General features: G+C 40.6%; 1 protein-coding gene across 3 annotated transcripts in view; it reads right to left on the bottom strand.

The window, feature by feature from the left end:
• Positions 1-7,481: 7,481 nt before the first annotated feature.
• AGPAT3 (1-acylglycerol-3-phosphate O-acyltransferase 3) overlaps positions 7,482-27,538 on the bottom strand; it is a 143,383-nt gene continuing 123,326 nt past the window's right edge. For all 3 annotated transcript variants that reach the window (XM_090061607.1, XM_090061615.1, XM_090061625.1), the window contains exons 3-9: positions 26,207-26,376; positions 25,823-25,984; positions 19,009-19,162; positions 18,426-18,528; positions 13,688-13,763; positions 11,253-11,451; positions 7,482-10,578 (exon numbers count right to left, since the gene is read on the bottom strand). In XM_090061607.1, coding sequence (XP_089917733.1) covers positions 10,490-10,578; positions 11,253-11,451; positions 13,688-13,763; positions 18,426-18,528; positions 19,009-19,162; positions 25,823-25,984; positions 26,207-26,376 — 953 coding nt within the window. In that variant the 3' untranslated portion in view covers positions 7,482-10,489. The remainder of the gene's footprint in view (positions 10,579-11,252; positions 11,452-13,687; positions 13,764-18,425; positions 18,529-19,008; positions 19,163-25,822; positions 25,985-26,206; positions 26,377-27,538) is intronic.

The following is a 27,538-nucleotide window of genomic DNA, read 5'->3' as shown; positions in this document are numbered from 1 at the left end:
CCAAACAAATACACGTCTCCCTTTTTAAGGTGCCTTGGGTTGAACAACTGGACAACCACTAATCAGTCACATTTGAAAATCTTGGCCATAGGTATTTGTGCAAGGAACTCGAGACAAAACCTCCAGGGGCCAATGAAAGGCTCATCCCATTGTCCCAAGTGCAATACACACAATGCTATTCAATAAAGGAGGAACAGCTTTGCTGTGTTTTCATATTAGTGATAGATGAAAACAGATGAAAGCAGCCAGAGAAGGTACCCAAATATTCCTCTCTCAGTGTTTCATCTTGCAATAAGGATTTATTCTTTTCTTCCTTCCCCCACAATGGATTTTGACTTTCATTTTTGTTTTGTCCCCAAAAGGAAGTCCTTGGCTTCTACACAAGCCTAAAAGAATTTACTGAACATTTGGAGAGTATCTTCTAAACGCATTTTAAAATAAACTTGCTGAAAAAGATAGAGTTCATGAAGAATAATTACAATGAAAGTTCAAGAAAATATAGAACAATATGCTTCAAGACCTAGTGTTTGTTGTATTTTTCTGAGACTCTTGACAGACATTATGCTTAAGATGTGATAAACTAGTTAATCATGTTTTAAGTAGTGAGCTGGCCACATATTCAATCAATTAATGGAGTGATAAAATGCACAGTAAGTCACAAAGCTATTATACAAGATATGTGTAATCACTTTGCAGCTGGTTTCTAGCATACCTTTAACTGAACATGTGGCCAGTACTCCCAGCCTCTGGAGCACACTGGAACCTTCAAGACCCCAATATCCTCCAGAGGCTAGAAGTGCCCATCAGCTGACTGAGTTCCTACCTGGAAGAGCATAGGGAGCCATGCTTGTTGGTGCACGGGGAGCCTGGGTCATGATCCCAAGCTCCCCCTGCACCAGCAACATGGCGTGATGGGATCTAGTGCTTGAACCCCGACACCTGGCGCCAAGAGGTAAAGTAAGAACATCCTTGAGTTTTGTTTTTTGTTCAGTTCCAGCTGCTCTATCTTTTCCCCTACTGCCATGTGGAAGAAACTAGTCTGAAAACACTGCATTGTTTGGAAATATTCTGCAATATACCTGGTTCAGTCAAAAGCTTGAAGTTTTGTATACAAATAACCAACTACTCTTAAGGAATAAGGCCATGACACCATGAGAGAATCTGATACAACTAATGGTGACCAGAAGCAATACATTGCTAGGTATCCATGCCCAGTATAAAATAGTTAATAAGCTGTATGTTTTCACAATAGTGTACATCTCTCTCCTACACATATGACTGATATCTATGTATTTTGAGCCAATCAATATCTGTTCCCTGCTTTCTGAACCATTGACATTGGGACTTTCTTACTCCTACCTGTCATGCTCCAGCTGCACTCTGCCAGGTTTACCCAGCAGCAGATGCCGTCAGCACTCTCCTCACAATCTGGAAAGCCCCTATTTGGCTTGCTGCATGGCCATGGCCATGTGCTGGGGAAACCCTGTCCCCTGTGGAAAACCCCGCAAACATTTTGGCACGAATATGTGACCAATCATGGCTTAAAATTGTGCTTGTCATTTGGCCTATAAAAGCTAGGGTTGAGTTTCCGCCCAGAGAGAAGCCAGAGTGTTCACTTCTCAGTGGGTAGGCCTGGCCAGCTTCCCATGGCTTCTCCTGCCTCTGGAACCATAGGCAATCGTTTGTGCACTTGGGTATCTTGTACATCAACCGTTCGTCCATCGTTGTTTTTGGTCTCGGATTCATCGCTCTGTTTTCCGTTCGTTCATCCCTCACCTGAACCGGGATAGATCCAAGTGTAACCACCTGCGCAGCCACATCCACACCGATGGTGTGTAAGTAAGAAATCAAATAAAGATTTTTTGGAACCTTTACGAGTCTACCTCTCCCTCTCGCAAACTAACATCAGGGGATAAAACCCACCGGGGCTATAGTCACAACCTGGCTCGCGCCCTGAACACTACCAGCAGTTTCATATAGTGTAAATTAAAAATAATGAAAACTCTATTTAAGTTGTGATTGGAAGTGGGGAATCTTTACCTTCACATCAATACAGGACCTGATTTTTTCTGAATCTCTGACTCGGTGGCATATGCAGAGTGCACGTCTTTAGTGAAGAAAATACATATCTCCCTTGCTACTTCATTACATGGGAGCAAGCAATGCTAGAGTCCCAAACCTAAAGCCAAAAGTAACATTTAAACCTTCATTTTCTTTTCACATTTCCCCTTTTGTCCTTTGGCTTGGGTTACACTGTTGTGTCAACTAAACTCATTTAAAACAAAGTATGACTAGCCATTGGGTTTATTGCTGGTGGAAACAGATGCTTTTCTCTAGAAGTAGACGGCCAGTGTAAAATGTCACACTGGGTTATTTTTTTAGGTGCTTTTCGTTTTTGATGTAACGTTTTGTCCTCCGCAAACTTTTATTAGGAAGCTTTATAATTGGATTCGAGCTATCGTAATATCTGTTACTGACCCTTTTTTATTGGTCTCAAGAATGAAAAAATTATTTCCTGAGATAAGCCATTTTATTTCAATTTCAGATCAAAATCAGCCTTTAAAGCTGAATTGTGAAGTTGAAGAGATTTAACAGAAATGTCAAGGACAAGGAAAGATGGAGCAAACTATAAGAAACAAAAATGGGATTTTGCTTTTACACCATGACCAGTTGAAACCATCTTTTTTTTTCAGTAAGATTTTCCTATTGCAGCACTACAACTTCAGATGAAAAATGGAAGCCTCACCAATGTGCAATTAAAAAATTATTTTAATCTCCAAGGTCCACCCAGACAGACAGCTTGTAAACTTCCACCTACGGAGACATAACTTGTTCAGTTACACAGCTCTGCATTTACTTGAGAAGTTCCTTAACAAAATAATATTTCCCTCAGTTTCTTCCCCTCCTTCCCCCTCTGCCCCCATCCCTCCATTTCCTTGTTTTGTTTTTCTTCTTGTTGTTTTCTTTTCTTACTTTTGAGTAGAGGGACAGGACAAAAACACTGCACACTGATGGCGTTTACGCTTTACTGTGAGTTGACTAATTAGCTGTGTACTAAAGTGTCACAATCTATACATACACCTGTATTAGGGTGTAGTAAATTAATTCCACTGTAGGATAGTATTGCCCGAGACAAGCACCATCTTACAGCAGAGTAGCCAAGTGCACTAAAATGCATATGTTGATGGTGACCAGGGTTGGCTGTGGTACAAGTGTGCTACAGTGTGGGGGCTTCCTGTTGGTTAGCCCCACATTGTAGCACCCTCATGCCCCAGCCACTCCCTCTGCATGTTGAGCTGGAGTAGAGCAGCCCCAGGCTGGAAAGCTGACCCCCACGTTAATGTGGTAGTTATACTTAGGGTCCCACATCCTGCAAGATGATCTGCACAGGGGAATCCCCACTGAAGACAACAGAGTCTGACAATGGTGGAGGAGTCTCATCTGCATGGATCAGCTCACAGGATCAGGGCCTAGAAGAAAAAGTGACAAATTACCAAACAAAGCAACTAAAAGGAAACATATTAAATATATGCATCTCTTTGTAGAGCTGGTTAGTCAGCCAAATAAAAAAAAACAAACCATGGGTCTTCCATTTAAATGTCAGATACCCTATACAGTAACAGACCTGAAAGCAAAATGGTACATGACTGTTCCCGCTTTTCAATAAGCACAAATGCAAACAACTGTTATATACAGAAAGTCACTTACAAGAGTTAAAATGAACTAAAACCATAAATGAGGTTCTAATAGATGATGCTTCCACACAGCCAAAGCTATTTTATTTTACAACAAGATGTGTCTTTTGCATTAATAATTTTCTGAAAGCTCAGTAAAAACAGCCATGAACTATTTAAGCAAATTTAAGAGAAAACTTACAATGTAATATTTGCATAGCACTGTAAATCTGTGCACTAGTTTGGGACAGTTTTTCAGAAATGATAGTAGGAGAGAGTGTTTTACTACTAGATTTTAACAGACTGAAGTGTAGCTTTTCTGAATCGCATAAAATTGAGCGTAGGAAATAACTGTAAAAAAATGTACAAAAATATATACACATGCACAGTAAATTTGTACCCTGTATACAGTTTTATTACTCAGTTGTTTTGGCTAATAATGATGTCTGGTAGTTAACAAAAATAAATCACAGGTTTGTAACAATCGATTAGATTAATGATGGTTAGCTTTCTCAAAGAATGTTTTTTCATTAAAGCTACAGTACTTGCTGGTGATCTTTATGACTAACATGCCAGTTTACAGTACCTTACTGGCTTTCAAGCAAGTAGCATTCAGATGTCACAACTCACAGTTCTGAGACAGCAGAAGCAAGGAATATATTGGGTACAGTACTTGTGTGTGTGGGCGTGTGCATGTGTGTGCGCGTGTGTAAAACAAATGAAAGCTGAGTAACAATTTCGTGCTTCTAAAAATACAATTAAACAAAGACCCCCAAATTAGACATTAATTTAAAAAGAAGGTTCATAAATTAAGTTAAAATTACTCTCTTAAAAATATATCTTGACAGAAAATTTATAAGTGAAATGAGACTTAAATAAGATTGAAAAGTTGTAGCGTTCTCCTCCTCAAGGGACATTGACGACCTGAATTTAATTGATTTTTAAAATTCCAGTCTCTGACAGTCCTTGTTAAATCATATATCCTGATTTTTTAGCATATTCCCTTTAAAAAAAAGGTAATATATTTTTTTTTTACTACCTCACCTTTTCTAAAGATCTTTTCAGCAAAGGACAATTGACTATACAAAGTGCTCTCCAAAGTCAAAGTTAAACTAAGAACTGTTTTGCTAACTTTCCCTCAGTAGTAGAGCTGAGGTGTTACACGTAATTCATGTTTAAAAAGTTATACCTACAGGTGTGATTTTCAAAGTTGTGTTCCTTAAATTCAAAACCAGAGGTCAGCAAAAACCAACCTGCGACGTGCTGGTTTATGGTCAGCAATTCACTATCTTGCCAGGGGATTCCTTACGATACAAATGACCAGATTCCAAGAGATGCATCTTCTAATGGCTGGCAAACATTGCACAGGATCTGCCACTGTCAGGCTTTCGGAAATCCCAAAACATGGTGGCAGGCAGAAAAGTTATTCGACTCAGGTATGAAATGAACTGTTGCACAGAGTGTTGAGAAAGTCAGGTAAATGCCTGGTCAAGAAAATACGAACCTAGATTCCAAGACCAGCATCTAACTATGCTAAGGGGACAGACACTTTTTGGGAACAAATTTTGATCCCAGTCACATCAGTGTATCCAGTTTCTCTACTGATTGCAGTGGAATTATTGAACATTTATTCTGACACAACAATGATGAGAATTTGGTCCTTTACATGCTTACAAAACTAACTCTGTTTTCCAAACTTTCTGTCAGTTGTTCCAGTTTCCCAGATGAATAATTCTGTGATACCAGTCAGTGCCCTTCATTCTTCAGCTCCAACCCTTAACATGGCCCTTATGAGCTTCAAAGCCCAGCTTCATACAGCACCAGGGCTTAGAGCAGTCCAAGCTCCATTGTTGCTAATAGAGAAATTAGCAAATGAATAGGAAGGGAGCATCTGTGGCACAATGAGGACAAAGTTACTATTAAGGTCAAGTAGATGAGCCTATACTAAAAGCCACAACCCAGAACTAGTAAAACATAAGCCACCGGTTCCCAACAGTTGCTAACTGGGTACATCTACATGCAACTCTTAATGCGATGAAATAAACTCAGAAGCAGTTTACATACGCACCTGGGACTGCAGCACGTTGAGCCGGGGCAGAGCAGCCTGGCAGCCCAGGGCTGCTCCTGCCTAGTTCAACATGCCTGCAGAGGGGCTGGCTGGAGCATAAGGGTGGTACAATGCAGGGCTAGCTGGCAGGCAGCCCTGCACTGTAGCACCCTCATGCCCCACCCAGCCCCAGTCACCATCTACATGTGCATTGCAGCGAAGTAAATAACTCCACCATAGAACAGTACTTGTTTCAGGCAGCACTATCTTATGGCAGAGTTAATTAGTTTGCTCTGGCCTAATAGCACCACTCGTGTAGATGGCGAAGCTTTGCTGCGGGGCTAATTAGGCAACTCCACAGTAAGTATCTCATGTAGATGCACTCACTGTGTGTGCATCTAAACTGCAAAGGGAAATGCACTGCTACCAAGAGAAAGCCACAATTCAATCTGCATGTTTAAATTGGCCTATTTAGTTAAATTACAGTTATTTGGGACAAAACTATTTTGGATGTGTTTGACACACATCTGGCTAAGAGACAGCAAACAAAGCAGGTATTTTATTACCTGACTTCTTGGAACAACTCAAAGCATTCTGACCAATTTGAACTCAGCATAAAAAACACCATTTGTTAAGCAAAAGTGCCTAAAATCAAAACAGAAAGCTTTTTGGATACTCCCCACCAGAGACTGCCCCCTCAACTACAAGAAATCCACCCTATTGGTCTGTTGGTTAATGACACCCACACCAAGTAATAACAAACTAATGCCCTCATATTAGTCTAGTTCATGTCAGAAGGATCAGGTACTAAATAATGATAGACTTATGTGAACAGACTTCTTAAATGACATGCTTTCCTGCAACAGGCCTGTGCTCTGTATCAGTGATGTTGAGTTATCAACATACTTAAGACTCAAACACACCTATTTCATACTTATCGAACTTGCTAAACAATCCTGAGGGACAGGAAGACACAAATTCACAGCTACATATAGTAACTTTTTACAAGAACATGTGCTGAAATGCAACAGGTATTTTGGAAAGTCCCTGAATTTGACAGGAGGCATCAGAATAGAGCTGTTGACTTAGAGTGCACACAAGCAAACTTGCATAAGTTGGGAGATGGAGACAAGATGACCAACAAAAATGAATATAACTGAATGTCAGGGTGCAGCTGTTCACTTTCTCCATGAATGCTACACAACTAAGAAAAGGGATATAAGCCCATTCATTGACCACAATTAAGTTTAGAGCCCTTCAAGGTAGTTTAGAGCAGAACAAAGACATTGCCTATGCTCTTTGTGCCTGAGAGAAACACTTGACTCGGTGGGACACAAAGCCAGTTGCAAGAGCACAGTCTATTGACCACAGTTGGCCCATGGTCAGCAAGAGAGAATCTTGAGAAGGCTGCCAAGAGGGTCAGCATCATGCCATCCCTTAACTGCACTTGAGAACGTGAGAGGATGTGACTTCTCCTTGCATGCCCAATGATAGGAGACTGTCATAGCCCAGCATCTGAGATCTGTCCACATTTTGTTGAACTATGTGTCTTTTGAATCATGACTGAGCTCCAAAAAAGTCAGCATAGAAAAAGCTCCACTGAGCCTTCATGTTAATAACTGGAGAATTTGAAATTTAGTCAAAAAGTACAAACAACAATTAGAGCTTTAAATAATGAATGGGGTAGGAGGGAAAGACTTCCAGATTCCTAAATGTAATTACAGTGTGGACCTCATGGGTGCAAATCAAAGACAAAAAAATTTCATGATATATTTTTGTTTATTATTGCTCTCAGAGGGCTTGGTAGTCAAATATACAAGCTATATTCTATTAAACCAGAAGAGTGTAAGATATAAAATCTATGCTCACTTTTCCAATTCAAGCCACCTGCTACTCTTCATTAGACACATTTACTGCAGCTATTTCCAATCATGTTAATTTATACACATTCTGTATATTTAGATATAGATATATAAAAAACTTACTTGAAGAAACGAAGAAAGTTCAATGAAAGTTTAGGTTTTTTGCGTGATTTTGTGTCCTGCTCTGTGCACTGTTGTACATTTCAGTTTTCCAAATTGTTACCGATATGTCTGCTTACAAGACCCAAAATTTTGTAAACAATATAATATTTTTATTATACTTTCAAAACAAAAGCATGGCCAATATGTTATGATAATAAAAAAGGAAACACATGAAACATGCCTATTTTCCCCTTGATGTACATGCACTAATCCCACTGGATCTAACTTGGAATTATATGCACTAAGAGGAGACAAGTCCCCCAGTACAGAGAAGGGAATTTTAACGTTTCCTCCTTTAGACTGCATCTCCCACCTTGGCCCCCACCTCCCCCTCAAAAAATTATTAAGAAAGGGAATTACGTTAGGTTCTGCTCATGGGTACCTGAAAAACATAGCCAGTGGTCTTTCTGCTTTGCAAGCCCTACTTTGCTCATTACCAAGCAACTGCAATTTAAATATGCTCAGTAGCATCTTCAGAAAGCAAGTGTACAGCATCTGTAAAATCTTCCTAACAAGCAAAAGTTACAGCTGTTACCCAATTACCTAAAATAATAATAGCAAGTCACCCTGTTTTGGTCCTCTGGTCAGAAAACATCAAATAAAACCAGAGACTTCTGTTTATCAGCATTCAGTGTTCTAATTTTGTTTAAAAAGTGAGTGCACAAAGTGCCCAATACAAAAGAAAACCCCATCCTCCATCCCCAAATCACAGCTGGTTTCTGCCTCTTTGAAGCACATGTTCACTTCACTTTCCTTGCCACTAATAAGAGTTGTGCACCATTACTCCAGAGCAGACTTATTTGCTTTGGAAGCATGACATACTAACGCAAGCACTGCCAGTGCAGTGCTGAACTCAGTTGGATAAAAGACCCTGCAAAAATCATCTCATTAAGAGACCCCCAAATGGACAGTCAGGTGCATGACAGGAGTGATAACTGATCCTCCCCCTCAACAAATAAACGACTTCTCTAAGCTAGGAAATCACTTGTGTAAAGCTTGAAGCTAAAAAAAAAAAATCCTTGTAGGCAAATCCCTGTGGGAGAAGAGATTCAGCTGTTAGAAAATGTGAAAGGGGTAAAATAGCACCTGTCTTTTACCCTTGGCTACTGAGCAAAGGAAAAAAACCCAGCACTTTAATGAGACCCAGTCTTTACAAAAGTAAGAGAAACTTTCTAACAGAGCTTGGGGTATGAGAAGAGCAAATGTCCCACTCACAGACCTTCAGGACCATCTTCTGCCCTCATTTATACCTGGATGGGACTCCCGCTGACTTTACTGGAGTTCAGCCAAGGGCAGAACTTGACCTTCAGACTTGAAAATATATGCAAAGGTTTCCATATATTTATGAATGGCCACAAGGTTGCTCGCACAGCAGCAGCCTACAAGACCCCAGGATGTGCATTTGGACAAAGGTAAGTAACAGCCAAAGTTCTGATCTTTAGGTGTCAGCAGTAAGTGATCATAATTGGAGATATTAAAAATTCCTGAAGATACCCAGAACTCACTCTAGTGGTTTTCAGTTCTAACAGCATAGCTCACCCAACAAATACTTCACAATGTTTCCTAACAAAGTCAGCTAAGAAACACAACACAGACCACCATACAGTTAGCACATATAAGGTGAAATCCTGGCCCTGCTAAAAAAAATGGCAGAAACTGCCATTAAATTCAGAGTGGCTGGGATTTGAATCCTGATTGCTGCAGACCCTTCCTTTTCAAGTTGTTACAAAAAGAAAGGAAAGACCTTTTCAAGGTTGCTCCACAGTTTATGCTGGTTATCTCCTGCAACAGTCTCCTGAGAAAAAACAGTGAAATAGGAATTCAGTGGTGATAAAACACAAACAGAAATAAGGAGGACCTTAGGACAACTAAGTTAATAGCTTTCTTAGCACAGGTCCAAATCGCAGGGTAACAATTCACTTGAAAACAAAAAGCAAACAAACAGAAAACCAAAACAAGATCTGAGGCAAAAACATACGCAAAGTGTGAAACAGGGCAAACCATGCTCAAGAACACAAGTAGTATGTTGGGTATTATGGAGTTTTGTGCGACAGGTAGTGTGATGCTGGGGGAAAATTTAAATTGTATTAATACTAGTTAATTTGATCTACAGTGTGTGCTTATCAATAAAGTACAGTTCTCATCAAAATTCCATTATCCATTTTCGTGTGGTACAGACATTAAAAGATGTTGCCTGAAAATAAAAAGCACCTTCAGTAAAACATATACAAATGGGATTTTTGTCTGTAGCCATAAAGAAATGGCTTTTCCAGTGGCTTTCACCTAAGAAAGAGCCATCAATTAATTTACAATGGGTTGTCTTTTCTGGATTATCCTCACCATTAAAAAAGAAGAGATGTTGGAAAAAAATAACTACTAAATTGGCTATAGCAAGAGGAAACGTTCAACGGCTCCTGTTGCCAAGTGAGTGAGATAGATCATCTGAAGAAGCATGTGGTAGCATCCAATATGCACCCCCAAACACAGACAAAGCAAGGTTATCATTTTTTTAGCCCAGATTTTCTGTCAAAGTTTGAATACAATGCTCCTTAAACAGGCAGAAAAGTTGATGTTTTCTCTTCTCTTGATTCTTCCATTTTTTTTCACTCTTGGCTCAAGTTTTATTCATTAATATTAGTCACCACTTATTAAGGAAAAAAAAGATAGTTTCTAAGTGTTTTTTTTTTTAATGAAGTTAATTTGATACCACAGTCTGGCTATATGTGCTGAGCTGCAGCTGTCAGTTATTCCTTTTTCTTGAATTCTTGGTTGCCATAACTGGAGCCTTTTTCTATTTCAGTTACTCCTATCAGTCTACGAACTCCAAAGGAAGCTTTAAAACATAATAAAAGAAACAGGAGGTGTATTACAGCCGATTTAACAATGACAAAATTTACACACACGTGCACACAGAACAGATTAGGTCGCATGCAGGACTTTCAGATATTGAGGACAACAAATTCAGAAGTCAGTGGTGTCTACTAACAATATGTAGCTTTGCTCCATGCCTGCAGCATCCCCTTACTGAAACTGTGAACCAATTACGTGGGCTAAAGATCATTAAAACCACAGGCCAGACCAGATTTAAAAAATTAAAATGTAATCAACACTTATTTGTTAGAAAAAACTGTCCTGTCAGCCTCAAAGTTGAGGTAATCAATTAACCACAGAAAATACATGGTCAGGACTAGCAACAGCAATGGAAACTGCGGCACTGTTCTGACAATGTGTAACTGCCCTCATAAAGGGGCAATTGTGTGAATATTAGTACATTATAAATATAAAGAGTACTTCAAAAATAAAGAGACAAAATTGCCTGGATTTATGTTGCGTGTACAATGCTATGTACAAAAAAAGAAAAACAAATCAACCTGGGAATGGGCTCTGAATATCAACCCAGAACACATTTCTGTAAATCCCATGGATAATAATTTCACTCAGAATATATTTAGCTAATGACCTGCATTATGTCTTATCGTGTTTTGGGATCCTCTCAACATCCATTACCTGCTCCAACAAATCCCAAGAATGCGAGGATAAGAAGGGGTGATCCACTTGCAAAAATTCCAAAAGCAAATGTGAAGAGAGGAGAGAGGAGGACCGTAGCCCAGAAGAGAAAGTTTAGAAGTGTCCATGGTCTTCTAGGAGGTTTAAACTGTTGGCCAGGAAAAATGCCTTCTTGATTATACATCTCTTGTAAAGCATCCTGGAAGGAAAATTTAAAAAAAAATTATTCAAGAAACAAATGCAGCAAAAAACAAAAACCCAGCACCATGAGCTTCTTGTGCCATATACCTAGCTGCTTGCTGTCATTTTCTTCATAATTCAGGGAAGACCTAACCCCAAAAATCTTCTCAGAACTAATTCCCACCTGTATATTTGTGGCTGCTCCCTTCCTGTGAAAATAATCATACAGAGACCCAAATAATCTAATCAGAATTGCAGAAGTGCTCCATGTAGAGCCTGTGGAAGACCAAGAACAAGCAAACCACCAGGGTTGAAAAGTTCCTATAAAATGAAGACATTGAGGCTCATTTTGCACTCAAAAGCTTATACACTGAAGCCACAGCCATGGCAACAAAAAGCCCAGGATGAGTTCTTGGAAAAGTGTAGTACTGAGAACCATCAACTAAATTATATCTTACCTTTAAAACAAGGATTGATAAGCTGCACAGGAGTATCAAAAATGGTTATTTAACTAGCTGTTGTTTTTGCTGTTGTTTCTAAGAAACAACAAGATCAAGGCATTCCCTCTAAGTAATAACCCTTTTGGGGGAACATACTTTTTGTTCAAAATGAACACTTTAGTGATTCCAGTTACAGCAGATTCTTGTCACCCAGTGAGGTCAATTTGTGCAAAGAGACTCAAACAATGTTTGACTGTTTGACTCTAGAGCTGAATGGAACTACAGCCAACATAAGCAAGAAATATCACATCCTCTACTACAACTACAGCATTTCAAAGAACAGAGCCAAGTGAAATAGCATGCTATAGGCTGTGGCTGCTTAATTTTATAATACACCAAGAAGAGAAGCACAGACAAGAAAGCAAAACTAAAAATGTGCATCAACATCCATTTACCAAACCAGGCCATTTCATGAGGGATGATCACATACAAGTGTGTCCTCATATCAGCTGACTTTTCAATATGACACATTTACCACAGAGGTCAGGAGGAAGGGCAAGACTACTCGTACTGTTTGCAAACAACCTCACCCTCCCAAAATTTATTTTAGATCCTAAATACTCAAAACACATACATTTAAAAGAACAAAATGAACCATGGAAGGAGACCTCCAAGAACCTTATGAACAATCTGGTGTCTACCTACAGATTAAGTGTACCTTTGGAAATGTTGCAGTACAGGTCACACCAAAGCAGAAGAAAGCTAGGAGTGCCAGGGTTTCTGTACTCCTCTACGTTCCACAACACAAGCAGCACAAAAATCAAGATATGTATTTCAAAACAGAGGAACTTAAGTATGCCAGTCCAATCTGTATAAAGGCTGGGCAATTCTACATATAGTTCTCTCCCCCTCTCTGCAGCTATTAAATCTGCAGACAAGTAATTTACCAGCTAGGAAAAAAAGTTATGAGCATATAGTCTATACACTACTTCTATGCTCCGACAGAAAATCAAAGGAACTACGTATATCTTATCCAATGTGGCAACAGAGCTCTGAGAGGGAGGCAAGTGATGAAAGGCAATGTAGTGATGATTCTCAACCAGGGTGCTGTGGCACCCTGGGGTGCTGCCAGAATCTCTAAGGGTGTCAGGAGGTAGGAAGAAATAAGTAAGGTAGCAGATAAGCACAGGCTCAGGCTTGTTTCTGCCCCACTCCCACTGCCCAGCCCCTCTGTAAAGAGGTAAGCACTAAAATATATAAATTAGTTTTTGAAACAGGGTGCCACTCAATTCACAGAAGTTATAGAGGGGGTCTCAAGCCCAAAAAAGACTGAGAACCCCTGCAATATAAGATAGGAGACCAAAGAGCTGCAAAACAGTTGTGCTCCCCAGCCTCACTCCAGAAGGATTGGTTATTTCTAATCTAGAATTATCCTGCATCTGTATTTGTGAATGGGACCCAGCAGCTGAAGCACAAAACAAAAAGAGAGCAGATTAAGCATCTTCTTCCCCCTAAGGGGTGCAGGGGAGGGGGCAAGGATGACTCCGTATGTCTTTGCAGAATCCCATAGCACTTCCTTTCACTTGAAACCTACAAAGTAGATACTATTCTGAGGTCAAGGAGGAAGAAATGAGGCTCTTTTTAGAGCCTACCAGCAGTGCTCCTGACATCAGGATGAGGGGTAGCTGCCAAGTTATACACAGTATTCTCATTTCCGCTTTCCTTCTGGGGGTCAAGTGTGCACCACTCAGCTTTGCCATACAGCTCTTAAAACACTACTTCGCAAAAGTTCTGAAAGAAAGAAAATCCATTTACCTTTTCTTGATAAAGTTTATGAAGCCAGTTTGCAGCTGCCTTTTCATCTTGAGGGATATCTTCAAGAGGAAATCTCCTGGTTTATTAAAGAGATTTAAAAAAAGGAGTCTTAAAAGAAAACCTAGGTATCTATCTTAGTGTAGAGCTGTTCAGGCGAAATGTTGCCATTCAATACACAGCACAAACTGAAATTGGAGTTTGTCTTAATACAGATAAGAACTGCATGTTAAAATTTCAGTCTCTGCCTTAAAATTCATGTCCCTAAAAAGAAAGAAAGTACTTGTACATTTTGCTATCAATTTCAGGTCACCTCAGTGAAACAAATATTATACACACTTACCCTTCCCATAGTTGAATCCCAGTAAAATCTAGGGCTGGTTGCAGACGTGAAAACAAATAAACTGTGCTTTACCACAAAAAGCAGCACGTAACTTGAACCCAGTTCCACTGTGTCTGTATAGATTGGGTGCTTCAGCATGGCTTTTTGATGCTTTTATCTAATAGCTGATTCAAACAGGTATTAGGTAAAAGGACCAAAAAAGCCCCGCTAAAGTGCCAGATCTATACAGACTTTGGGCGAGCTGGGTCCAACTAATGTGCTGCCTCTTCTAGGCGTGCACTGGGCTCGATGCAGGAACATGTTGAGTTTTAAATTAAGTGCCATTTTTGTTGCTTTTTTTTTTTTTTTTTTTTTAACATAAACTGACACCAGATTTTCAGGTTTAATTTTAGGAAAAAACACCTTTCCCTTCCTGAATATAAGTCAGCAGATACAAATCTAGACCACAAACCATGACTGTCCTTACAAAAGCCTACACGAGGCTCAAATACCAAATAAAAGATCCAAAGAGTTAAATGCACTAAAATACCAAGATAAAACCTGCACAGAAAAGAGCAGGGTTTTACTGCACACACAAAGTTACCTGAAGTACATGACTCAAGACTGTTGGGGCCTGGTTATAGCTCAGCCCTGCATATAAGTGTGACTTCTATGGTTCTTTTGGAAGTAAAAAGGTTGGAAAGCAGAACAGCATAATATTAATGAACTGAAATGAAAAACGATCTTCTTTTAGCTTAAAACAATTCAAAAAATGTTACCAGCTCTACAAAACATTTCTTCTCTTTATCCCTCCTCTTTGGCTTCTGGCAAAAATCCAAATTTCCTTCCACTCTTCTGCCCTCCCAATCATTCTGCTTTGTATCAGTCACCAGGCCCAAAATATACCCCATTCTAGCACCATGCTGCTTGGTTTACAATGTATACACATGCTCTGGGACTATTTGCTATTGATTTGCAGGCCAAAAAAAAACTGAACTGCACCAACTTTGGTAGGCTCACAGCAAGCTATCAAATTCTGGGTACAAGACAGGATTAGCTCATTAAATATTTCTGAACGGTACCCTCAGCCCAACCTGAAATATTTTAGGGTTCTCATTCAAGGAGTGAACAGCCAGCCCTAGTCTTGTAAACCACACAATTCAGCCTATTAGCAGCTTTCACCATTCCTTTAAGCTCTAAATTGAACTTCATTACATTCTTTAAAACAAATGATGCCTCTTTAACACTACCCTGCAGGTCTGTAGAACCAAGCAGAGGCCACAGTTACCCCCTCGCTTTACCCCAGATAAATATTTCATGGGTAGCAGGATACTATCTGACAATCTACACAACAGGGCAAGAAGAGTTAAGAACCCCCCTTTTTTTGAAACACTCTAGACCAGTGGGAGCTAACCTTTTTGGCAGGCATGCCACACTCTCCCCGAGTGTCACACCAAATCCCTTTCCCTGCCCAAACTGCTGCGCTGCTCACTGTTCCTTGCCTGCTCTGCTCTCTGCTTCCTGCCCTATCTGCTGCTGTCCGGCCTGCCCCCCCCTTGATCTGCTGCATGCCACTCACAGAGGTTGCCCACCCCTGCTCTAGACCACAAGATCAGCTGAGACATCACCTGGCCCCTAATGTTCTATAAGAAAGTCAAACTGAATAATACATTTGGGTCAAATTAACTAAGGCCTATGCCTTTGCTGAAGCAGGAGTAAGGAAACTGAACAGGGCATTCTGAGAAGGATCACTGCTTTGGGAGTGAATCAACTGGTACTGGTCAGACACCAAGTTCTGCAAATGGATGCTTTGCAAGGCCCAGTTGGCAAAATTAACACTATGGATGACTGAATCCTGGCAATTTATGTAGCATCTTTTGGAGGGATAAAAGTTATAGTAGTCTGTACCCCTTTGGGTGAGCAGAAAAGGCACTGATGAAGGAAAAAAGATGGTTTGTCCATGACCAGGTCAGCTATTTATACATGCATCAAATGTAAAAAAACAAAAAAAAGGAGGAAAAAAAAAGGTGTTTTCCCTGAATGCCACAAATCATACATGAGCAGCCTTCCTAAATCAATCACTAAATACTGTTTAGTTTTCTATCCTGAGTGGGGTTGGGGAGGGAAAGGAGAGGTTGCACAGTTAAAAACTTAACTTTTGTTGGAAAAAATTCTTTCACAAAACCACCATTGTTCTGAAATCATCACTACATGGTGTCCCAAAAAGAACACCTTGGTAATTTCTATGGATCCAATTCCATGGACTCAGTTACAAACAAATGACCTGCCAAGTTTGCAAATAGGTGCGTCACACCTATGTAGATGGAACAGCACACTGTACTAAAAGCATGAGTGCATCTGTCTTGTTTTCATTTACCTAAGCCACGTCTGTTGGCACATCACTCTTTTAGTTACTGGATGGAAGCATGTAGCCTATGACCAGATTCATATCAACTAAACTCTACCCATCAGTGTTTACCAAACTAAGTGTGACAAATGTGAAGAATGACATTTTCAAATTGTCTAGTTATAAGAATAGGATCTGAAAAATCTTCTGAACTTGTTCCTGAATGTAGCTATGCTCCTATCCATCCTCAACTCTGGGCTCTGAACAGATGTACAGAAAATTCAGAGAAAAAAGTAAATTTTTGTGCGAGTTACCGAAGTACCTGGGAATAGGACTGGAATGAAAGATCCTCCACAGCTATGGCTTTAAGCATTTGACCCACCTCTTGGATAACAACTCTATAGTTAGCAAAACTGCTGTAGCTAAATCAGTGTTGAAGGTACCCAGAGTTTCCCATGAAGTCGTCTCCATCAGTATTAGATATAACACAGCTATTTTTAGCAAAAAGAAAAAATAAGCTATGCCAATGATTTGCTGGTTACAAAAGACTCAAGGGATGTTTAAAAAGGGGAAAAAAAAGGTGCTTCAGGTTTTGCAGCAGCAGGATGTCCATCAGAGCATTTCCTAAAGTAGAAGCAGCATTACCTGGGAAGCCCAGAGAGCTGGCTGTGGGGGGGCAAATGGACAACATGGACAGACCTTTCAGTCACTCTCCCAAGTCTTAGCTTTTTTTCCTTTTCTTTTTCTTTCATAAAAAAATCCAGTTACAGTTCCGGGTTAGGAAGTTGGAAGGCAATAGCTGAGAGACCCCTTCTGAGTTAGCAGAAGGCCTGAAAAAATAAGTGAAGTATGAACTGCCTCTTATCATTTCAGCAGCTGCTAACTGAAAAGCTAATGATTATGTTATACAAATGTCACTGCTTTATTGCTAACAAAAACAGGTGAGAGGGGAAACAAGCAATATTTTCTTACATAAAATATGGCCCAGAATGTAATATTCCCCTTGTTTTTGAAAGCCAAAATGAAGGGAAAAAAAGCTTTTTCCCAGAGTCATGGCTCCCCAGAACAAGTACAGAGCCTAATCTTCAACTCACTCATCCTCCCCTGTCCCACTTAACTAAAGCTGAAACCCAGGAGCTAGTCTAATTAAAGTGCCCTCAGCACCTCATGTAGTCAGCATCCCGCACCTCAACAAGGCAGTGGGGGCACCTTAACTAAAGCTAGTTCAACAAGCCTGCACTGCCATTTTGAAGTGTGGGAACGCTGACCTGAATACACATGATGCCGAGGCTGCTGGAGTGTGCTAATTTTGAGTCTGCTCCAATGCGTTCCAATTAGAATGTGTTGGAGCAAGTGTTGAACATGTGTGAATTTGAAAAGAACTGGAGAGTCTCCAAGGCTGTGAAACAGGAGGAGAGAGACCAGGAACACAAAAATCATTAAAAAGGAAAGAGAATCGTTAACACATGTGGAATGAAAAACAATGAGCCATTAAGTCAACTGATTCCCTCTGCCTAAATAGTGATGTACTGTGGAGCAGGAATCAAAGCAGGGTGCTTCTATCCTGATCAGAAAAATCAGGGAAAATCATCTTCCCTGCTTAATACACACACCCCAATTGGAAGAGAAGGAGGTGTGGAGGGGAGGGTTGATTTGAGGGAAAAGGGTGCAAGAAAACACAGTCTTCTGAAGTTCTACACAATCCACAAGATATGCTCTGCTAAGCGGACACCACAGGGACACGGTTTTTTGATAGGAGGAGATGCCCTCACTTTTTAAAAGATGGCACGTACTGGTTTAAAGGACTGTTCATGCCCTGTCTTGAAAGTTGCATGATGATGAAAGTCTAGCCCGTCACCAAAGTTCTAGGTGATGGGCAAGACCTAGGATCTTTAAAAGAGAGAACAGTTTGAAGCACAGGACATGGTAAGCTCCTTGGGACACGCAATGGAACCTGAAGGACACAGTGCTGGGGTAATGATGAAGAGTAACATTTCCGTACCAGACCTGGAAACATTTTAGTATCCAGAACAAAAGCCCCTTGGGTCTTGCACCAGTCATTCCGTGCTCACCTCACACACATATCTGCTTCGTATTTTTTTCCATAAAGGATTCCCAGTAAAGAGGGGTTCTTGTTTCCTCGGAAGTTTAGTGTTACATCATACACTGCTGAAACTGTTGCAAGAAAAAAAGAATACAGACATTATCTTAGCCTTCCATGCATCCAGCTTGCCCATGTTCAAACTTTAAATAAAAACAAACTGAAGCAAACACTGCTTTAATGTCAGTTAGCCAAATACTGCCAATAATTTAATTCATAAGGTGTAACTAACCAGACTGCTACTTAATTTATCCTATTTTGCAAATGCCTCACAAGAATATAGCAAGAGCTTGGTGCATGTTCATTTATTGGTACTTTAAAAGGTGTAAAATATTAATTTGTGCAAATTAAAACTAGAATAGTCATGCATTTTAAAGATTGCTCATCAAGGAGTCAAGTGCTTCAAAGTAATATTAATGATGTCAAATTGCTGTAATGAGTCTGTATTTTCAGCAAATATGAGTATATTGAATCATCAGGTACTACACTTGATCTGAGCCTGCAAGAGGCCAAGAAGCTAGTACTGTTAAGAACAAAGGAAAGCTAGCCCATACCTGTTCCCCTGAGACACTGGACTGCAGTGGTGAAACCTTTGGTTCTGGGTAACAGATGATATTTGAGTTTAGGCAATCCCTTGGATGCAGCTACCTCCATGCTGATACGATGCTTAGTCTCTGTAAAACGAGTTCCTTCACAATACAAAAGAAACTAGCACACAAAACAAGAGGAAAAACAAGAGCATCTCATGATAACAAGCAGAAATTGAAGTGGCTGTGTAACAGAACAAGGCAGAGGATATGGTACTTTTATGGAACATGCACACTTTTTCTTTATTTGTTCTATAAGCATCAAAACTGCTTCATGAGTTTTGGCAAGTCATCGAGCGCCACATGACAAGCAGTCAGGAGCAGATAAATATTAATTTTTTAAATTTTTTAGGGGCCCCACAGGCCGGATGGAATGTCCCAGCGGGCAGCATCCAGCCTGTGGGCCGCATTTTGCCCACCCGAGTTAAAGCCCAGTCTCAAAGAATGCAAGGCTACAAATGCAAACATTCACAGAACCACTTAAATGAAGGGCACATTTTTTGGATCTCAGTCCACCCTCCCCCCCCTTTATCAAACAAGTATATACACACAGACTTACATTTAACATGCATAAAAATATCCATTTTGATTCCAGCTCAGTCACTGCTTCCTCTAAAAGCTATAGGAGGATTCAAAACTGGATGAAAGTAACTTCAACCCTTCAGTAGCATAACTGTGGTCAGAGGCTACATGCCACACAGGCTACACCAGCAGGAGTTGATGCCCTGGGATCTGCACCAGTGTGAGGTCATGGGGCAAGGGCAGGAGCAGACAGTGAAAGCTCATTGAGGGGGAGGGCCTAGGCTAGGGACAGAAGTTGCACAAACTGGTTTTAGTGATCAGAAACTAGTTTAAACTTGTAACAGAACAGAAGGTCAGTGCACATAAACCAGTTTCAAAAAGGCTGAAACCGGTTTAAGATAAGCCTAGTTGAATGTAGCATCAGACTTAACTGATTTGGGGCAAACCAGGTTATGAAACTTCTGTCCCAGACCCCTTCCTGGTTCAGGTTAAATCAGAACCCAACAGCATCCCAGCATGCTTTCCAGTCCTGGCCTGGCTCCAGCAAAGGGGGATGGGGTGAGGAGTAGCTGGGGGGGAAGGAGGAGAGGCAGGGACTGCCCCCCCAGGCAAACCCTGAATGGAATCTGGGGCCAGGGAGTGGGCATTAAAACCCCTTTCCCCCAGTACAGAGCTGCCCTGCTACACTTAATGAAAGTTACTGCAAGCTGCAACTGTGGGCTACAAATCCCAGAGGCACCTGGGAGCAGGAAGAGGAAGTTATAAGTGACCTTGCAGAGTCTTGATGTGGTGATGCTGGACTGCAAATCCCAGAGACCTCGGGGGCAGCAGGAAGAGGAAATGCCAGAGAGCCATGATCTGGCAATCCCCCACACCCATCTGGTGTCCGTCCCCACTCCCCCCTGGCTTCTGGCCTGAGCCACTGCAGGCATGTGGTTGCACTTCCTGAATAAAAGGTAAATGTGTGTCCAGTTGTTTCTCAGTTTAATCTTTGCATATTAGACTTAGACCTGCAAAGACTGAATCAATTCAGCCTCCAGCTTTTTGATTGTCTCTACTTAGCCCTAGGGACTGTGGCTGCAGCAGCTGGAAAAATAAAAGGCCGGTGTTGACACATAGGAGGTCCACAGGGGTGCATATGCAGCCCCTGTCAGGCCACATTCCCTGTTTAGCTGGGGCAGGGGCCAGGCGGGTGCAGCGGTGCCCCCCCCCGTGACTGCCGGCCAGGGAGTGGGGCCACCAGCAAAAGTGACCACGCCACTTCTGGAAGCGTGATCGGCTGTCGAGGGACCCCTCCCCACCCAGTCAGTGAGATGGGCCTCTGGGGGACCTGCCCCCCCGCCCAGTCACTGCCTAGTATCAGGGTGGGGCACGTGTTCCCCCTGACTCAAGAGGCACCAGTGGCCCCCATGTAAGAGGCAGCACTGTGAAAGGTCCAGAAGCTGCACATTAACCCCTTGCAGGCTGCTGGTTGGACATCCCTGTTCTAATATACCTGCCAGCAATACATGATTTCCAAGAAATTCTGCTTTCCGCAACAAAAATGTAAACACACTGCAGATTTATCTGTGATGAGAAGCAATTTTAGCCCAGGTGCTGCAAAAGCTTTGAAATATTGGTACCAAATTTAAGATCTCACAGGGCCTAAGAGGTTACTGTTGTAACTGATTATAGTTTAAAGAGAAAGACAGGAAAAAAATCCTGAAAAAAGTTTAAGCCATAAACTGGCTAGTAATGTAAGTTAGAAAGGGAAACCCACACTAACATACCCATTGCAAAGGAAATGTATTAGACATGAAGGACCAATATTCCAATCGTATTCCACCTAGGTGGAATTGGGTGCCTAAGAGTGCTCTTATTCCGTATTGCTCAAGACCCTGACAAAAAAACTTGAATGTGCCTACTTCCGTCTCTCACGAATCACAACAAGTGGGGAGCAGGAACAGTATCTATCCATTTCTGCATTAAATGCTTCTCAGGGACTTGGGGTCAGGAACTTGGGAAGACACTAAGGTGACTGACAGATGGTATAAGATCTGGCCCTAATTACCATCTACATTAAATCTGACTGCACTCCAGGTCCCTACTAACAAAGCGCAAAACTTCTATTGCTTGCTTTATAATAGCACAATGTAGGACAGACAGCTCTGCAGTTCCCCAGCCACCATACCACATTCTCTCCTACTGGAAAGGAAGCAAGAAGCAAGAAGCAAAGCAAATCTAAGACTGGACAACAATGGATATGTGTTCTGAACTCCACAGGGGAGAACTCTGTGGATCCCTGGTCTTCTTGACGCCTGGACCCTATCTTTCTCTCACCTTCCTTTTAGCTCAGTAATAGTACCTCATTCCAAACTGTGCAGGCACACAAGTTTCTTCAGCGTAAAAACACTATAATGACCTCTCTCTCTCTTTTGAAAGTTAGTAGTCAAATGTACAGAAGGGAGAAACATCAAAATGAAACATGACTGTACAATCTTTGTATGACCTCCTTGTGTATATTCATTATGAAAGTGTTACCCCAAAATCACAGAAGGTTGCCAGTGGCAGAACCAGGAACAGATGAACTCAGCTTTCTTGAATCTCCATTCAGTACTGTACACATTAGGTAACAACCTTTTCCTATTTAAAGTATCTGTCCTTTGCAGAAAATGAAAGAGGTCCCAAACTAATAGTATCTGACTATATAATTAAAGACTATAATGCATACACAAATTGATCCACAGAAGGTTGTACAAACAACTTTAAACTTGACATTTCCAGGGTTTACTGATTTACATAAATAACCAATTTTGATCATCCAATTCAATCATGATTTAAAGTCTCCAAGAATCTATCATGATCGTAACTGAGAAACCTATTTCTGATTTACTAGATGCTGAATATCTTACTATAGCTTTGTCAAGGTGATTTTGAATGAAAATTTGAAGCTATTTAAATGCGCAAACATATTTAATTTTTTCATTAAAGAAAATTTCTTATAAATTCTGGATACCAAAGGAAAAAAAAGAGTTATGTTTTGCATTCAAAACTAAACGCTTTATTAAAAGGTATTATCCATCATTCATAAATTGTTTGTTATTGCTGTATTCTTCAAGATTTTAGAATTAATGTATGTCATCTTCATGTATCTAGTTTTTATTTCTAGACTGAAAGAGGAAAAAACAAGTTTTCTAATCCCACGCTGTTTAAACTTTAAATGAAGTAATAATTGATCAGAATTATCTGAATGAAGTAAAGTACAGAAAATCTCTCTCTGCACCTGCAAAAGAGGTTAATTGCCAAATGTTGCTTGAGAACTTCATACAACTCTGGCTCCATATTTTTATCAACGAAGTTTTACCAGTACAATGGTTTGGTTCTTTTTAAAGTTTTGGCGAAAACACTCTATCCAAATTCACTGATGACACAAAACTATGGGGCGAAGTAAACACACTGATGGGAAGAAACTGAATCCAGGAGGACCTGGACAGGTTAGAGAAGTGGGCAGGGAACAACAGGATGCAGTTCAACAAGGACAAGTGCAAGGTGCTGCACCTCGGAAGAGGGAATCCCCAGCACACCTATAGGCTAGGGGATGACCTTCTCAGCAGCACAGCAGGGGAGAGAGATCTCGGAGTTGTTGTTGACTCTAAGATGAATATGAGTTGTTAATGTGATGAAGTAATTAGCAGAGCTAACCGCAGTTTGTCATGCATTAGTAGGTGCATCACAAACAGGTCCAGGAAGGTGATGCTTCCCCTCTATGCAACATCGGTCAGGCCACAGCTGGAGTACTGCATCCAGTTTTGGGCACCACAATTCAAGAGGGATGTGGACTACCTTGAGCGAGTCCAGAGGAGGGCCACTCGTATGGTTAGAGGCCTGCAGGGAAGGCCCTACGAGGAAAGACTGGGGAACATAGACCTTTTCAGCCTCTGCAAGAGAAGGCTGAGGGGAGACCTTGTGGCAGTATACAAACTCACCAGGTGAGGGCAGCAGGAAATAGGAGATGCTCTGATTACCAGGGCTCCCCTTGGAATAACTAGGAACAATGGCCACAAGCTGAGAGAGAGCAGATTAGGTTGGGCATATAAAATAACTTCTTCATGGTTAGGGTTGCCAGAATCTGGAACAGGCTTCCAAGAGAGGTGGTGCTCTCCCCCATCTTGGGGGTCTTCAAGAAAAAACTGGACAAGCACCTGGCTGGGGTCACATGACCCCAGCACCTTTTCCTGCCATGGGCAGGGGGTTGGACTTGATGATCCATTGAGGTCCCTTCTGACCCTAGAATCTATAAATCTATGTTTTATTTTTTCAATTTAAAATTAACTGATAATTAGGTTCTAGTAAGTTTAAACTGTCATATTTTCAAATTAAAATACAAATAGGTATATTTAAAAAATAAACTAAAAACTCATTTAAACTATTTTTTTGTATTTAAATATCAATTTTTATCCACCTTTCTTTTATATGTTTGACTTTTCAACCTGAGCCTTAGCAACTGCATCATATGTAACCATGGTGATCCCAAAGACACCAACCGGGTAGAAACCAGGACCATTGGTTATGCAGCACAGAACTGTACCACTTGAGTTAATGTAGTAATCAGTAGCAACAATGCCCCGTTCTCCTCTCTGCAGGCTATCTGTTAGACAGGAACAGATTGCAGACCTTCCCAGAGGTTTATGCAACTATTTCTAGACAGCAGAGAAACACTGGAAAAAAGGAACTGTTATACAGTATACGACTCAAGAAGAGTATGATCTAGTGGTTACAGAGAGGACATAGCCAAGGACACAGATTTTATATATTTGTTTTGAATGACAGTGCAGCTAAATGGATGACATTTGTCATAGTAGAAATTTAATCAAAATTGAAAAATCTTCCAGAAGTGACTCTTTGTTGCTCCATTTGTGAAGTGAGTGATACATCCCCATATCTTAGGAGACCCTGGCCACTAGCAAGCTATGAAGCTTACATATTTAACAAGATGAGCAGAAGAACTCATTGTTTCCTTGAGCCTCCCAAAGATGAGTATCTTTCCCAAATACAAGGAGGAGGAGCTAACTGCTGTTGTTGAGCCCCCATCTCTAGACCTCTAGCGCAACGTTCTACTACAGGCTTGGTATGAACCTAATGTAGTTTTAAAGGCAGCTGGAATCTTGCTAAATATTTTTCCAGATTTCCTCAAAATCATGCACAATTTTACAGATCAAAGATAATGCATCAAAGCAAAAACTTCCCATTGCAATCTACAGCCTCTCTCATTCATTTCATGCTTCCTTGTTCCTACATCGAAAACATGTCTTCCTGGCCTTAAAAAAAAAAAAATCTCTGTATTATTCTTGCATACAACGCACACTTTCCTTTCTCCAAAAATCAACTGCTGGAAATTGGGATAAACATTGTAAGTGAGGAAACACAGTAAGGTAGTTTCTGTATCTTAAGCTTCTGCCAGGGGGAGATGAAAGTACCACTGTAGATGCTCCACAAGGATCAGCCCAACATGCAATTTTATTCAGGGCATATTGTATGTGAAAAAATATAATACATGTAATCTTTAGAGTAGCTCAGAAAATTAACCCTCAGCTCATTTAAATTCAGCATTCAGTCCAAATGGATCATTTATTTTTGTATAAAAAGACTTGAGTCCCATTCTCTTTCTCTGCCCTGTGACTTTTGTGGGGGGAGGTTGTAATCGAGTCATATAAGCCTAATTTCAACTATTAAATATTTTAAGAAATACCTCTAAAATTGTCCAACAGCATTCAAAATGGGGTTCTTTGTCTACAACAGACCATTGTGGCATCACCCTGAAAGCAGGCATGGCTAGTATGCTCAGAAGCTTCAAACAGGCCTTATCCCTTCATGCTACAAGTTTTTGTTTGTTTGCTTTAAGGCATGTTTTGTGTTCCAAGTCAAATCAGCAAAATTAAGTCCAAATCCATGAGTCAGTCCAGAACCATAAGGGGCTCTACAACTCGCAAACATCCTCCACCCCCACCAGAGGCTTCAGATATTTCCAAAGTCTTTTGGCAGGCATCCTATGTGCTGGCCCAAGCCCAGAGGCTTGGGGTTCAGATGCCCCCAAGTTTCACCTGCCCTCAGCCACATGAGTGCAAAAGCAAGCTAGGGAGGTCTTTATGCTACAAGTATAAGTCACAGGAAAGAGTGTGCATCTTCACTCTTAAGTCTCAGGTTGACGCACAGCAGGAGCCCAAGATTCATTGTTCCACTCCCAAAATAGGATGTGCTATATGAAGGATCATACACTTACCCACATGTATTCAGGATAGTCAGACAAACGTTTTAGTCCCTCAATAACTGTATCTCTGTCTTCTTCCCATTTTCTTTTGCAGAAAACTATCTCAAGGAAGTACCATGTCCAGCCAATCAGGGGAACATACAACAGTTCTCTCTTAGCAAGAACTTTGGAACTCTGTAAGAAACGCCCCCCAAAGATAACACTTGATTATTTATATATTAGACTCAAATAAAAACACTACCTTGAGATTTTCAAAAGTAGTCAGCATTAGGTCTGATTCAGTACCTGAAGAAAATGGAACTGCTTCTGAATATCACCCCATAAAGAAAAATGCACAAGAGTTCAAAACCAACTTATACACCTGGTGGTTAAAGGACATTTCACAGAATTACTCACCCCTAACACTCCGAAGCGTTCAGTCATAGTCCAGCCACACAAGAAGTCTATTTCAAAGTTGTGATTCAAGATGATGATGACATGCTCTTTTCCAAATTTATCCACTGTGGCCTGGTCTGAGAATAAAGTACATTCGGTGCCTGACCACCATTCCAGCAACATTACTAACTCTGAAGGGGACAAGAAAGACATTATAGTACATGTCAGGTGTTGTGATGTACCTCAAGATTTACTACTCTTTCTCTGCTGTGATCTCATGCCACGTGCCCTGGATCATAATATTTATTAACTTTTTAATTCAGCCCAATGAATTATAGGTAAATAGATTAAATATGATCCTAGATGGACATACACTAAATTACGAGCATGTATATTTATACCATCACCTTTATGCAGAATTTGGGCCACAAGATAACTACTTTGTTGATAAAGGATCTGGAACCAGTTTCCAAGGGAAGTGGTGCTGGCTTCTACCTTAGGGGTCTTTAAAAGGAGGCTTGATAACTACCTAGCTGGGGTCATATGAGCTTAAACTTAGTAGGGGTCATATAAGCCCTGTATTCATTCCTGCACAGGGCAGGGGGTCAGACTTGATGATCTGCTAAGGTCCCCTCCAACCCTACATTTATGAATCTATGATAATGAACACAAATTTAAAACAATTAATTTAGCCAATGAATATTACTGCTCTATATAAAAGCCCATTGGATCTCACTAAAAATTCCAACCAAACAAGTATTTATTCCCCAAGGCAGCCAGAAATGTATCCTTATAGGGCTGGACACTGAACAAATTTACCTTCTATCCCTTTCTAGATACTACTTTTACTATATTTCTTGTACTTAATTAAACTCTACTTTTAAAAATTTTCCCATTATTTAAAACAAAAAAGGGGAAAAAAGAGCAAGAGAGACTGAACCTGCGCTCTCTGCTAATGAGCAGAAGAAGAAAAAAAAAAAAAAAATCTACCGAGCCAGGTGTGGAGAATCTGATACAACATCACTCCCCACAATTTCCTCTGAAATATTGGTGGCATTTTTTCCAGAGATTCTTTGTTACAAAGTTCAGTTTGAGAAATGAGGCAGGAAGCAGGCTGTCCTTTACAAGTGCATAGATACAAAATGTGAGTACATCAGGGGGTGGGCTTCTGTTTGCGTTGGCAGTTTAATAAAATATTTAGTATTTAGTTCTTTAGTATCGTACTTGTGCCATTAATGCTACAATCAGCCTAATCTCCTAAGGTTTTGCTTGCTCTTTATAATGATCCATTACATATTTTGCACACTTTATACAGAAAGCTGCCACCATGCCTGCACAGCAATATTTTGCTTT

Source organism: Crocodylus siamensis, chromosome 1 (assembly GCF_052110815.1).
Source record: "Crocodylus siamensis isolate JL-2025a chromosome 1, ASM5211081v1, whole genome shotgun sequence".
Lineage (NCBI taxonomy): Eukaryota > Metazoa > Chordata > Crocodylia > Crocodylidae > Crocodylus > Crocodylus siamensis.
The sequence above is the reverse complement of the archived record's forward strand: the minus strand, read 5'-3'. Positions and strand labels throughout refer to the sequence as shown.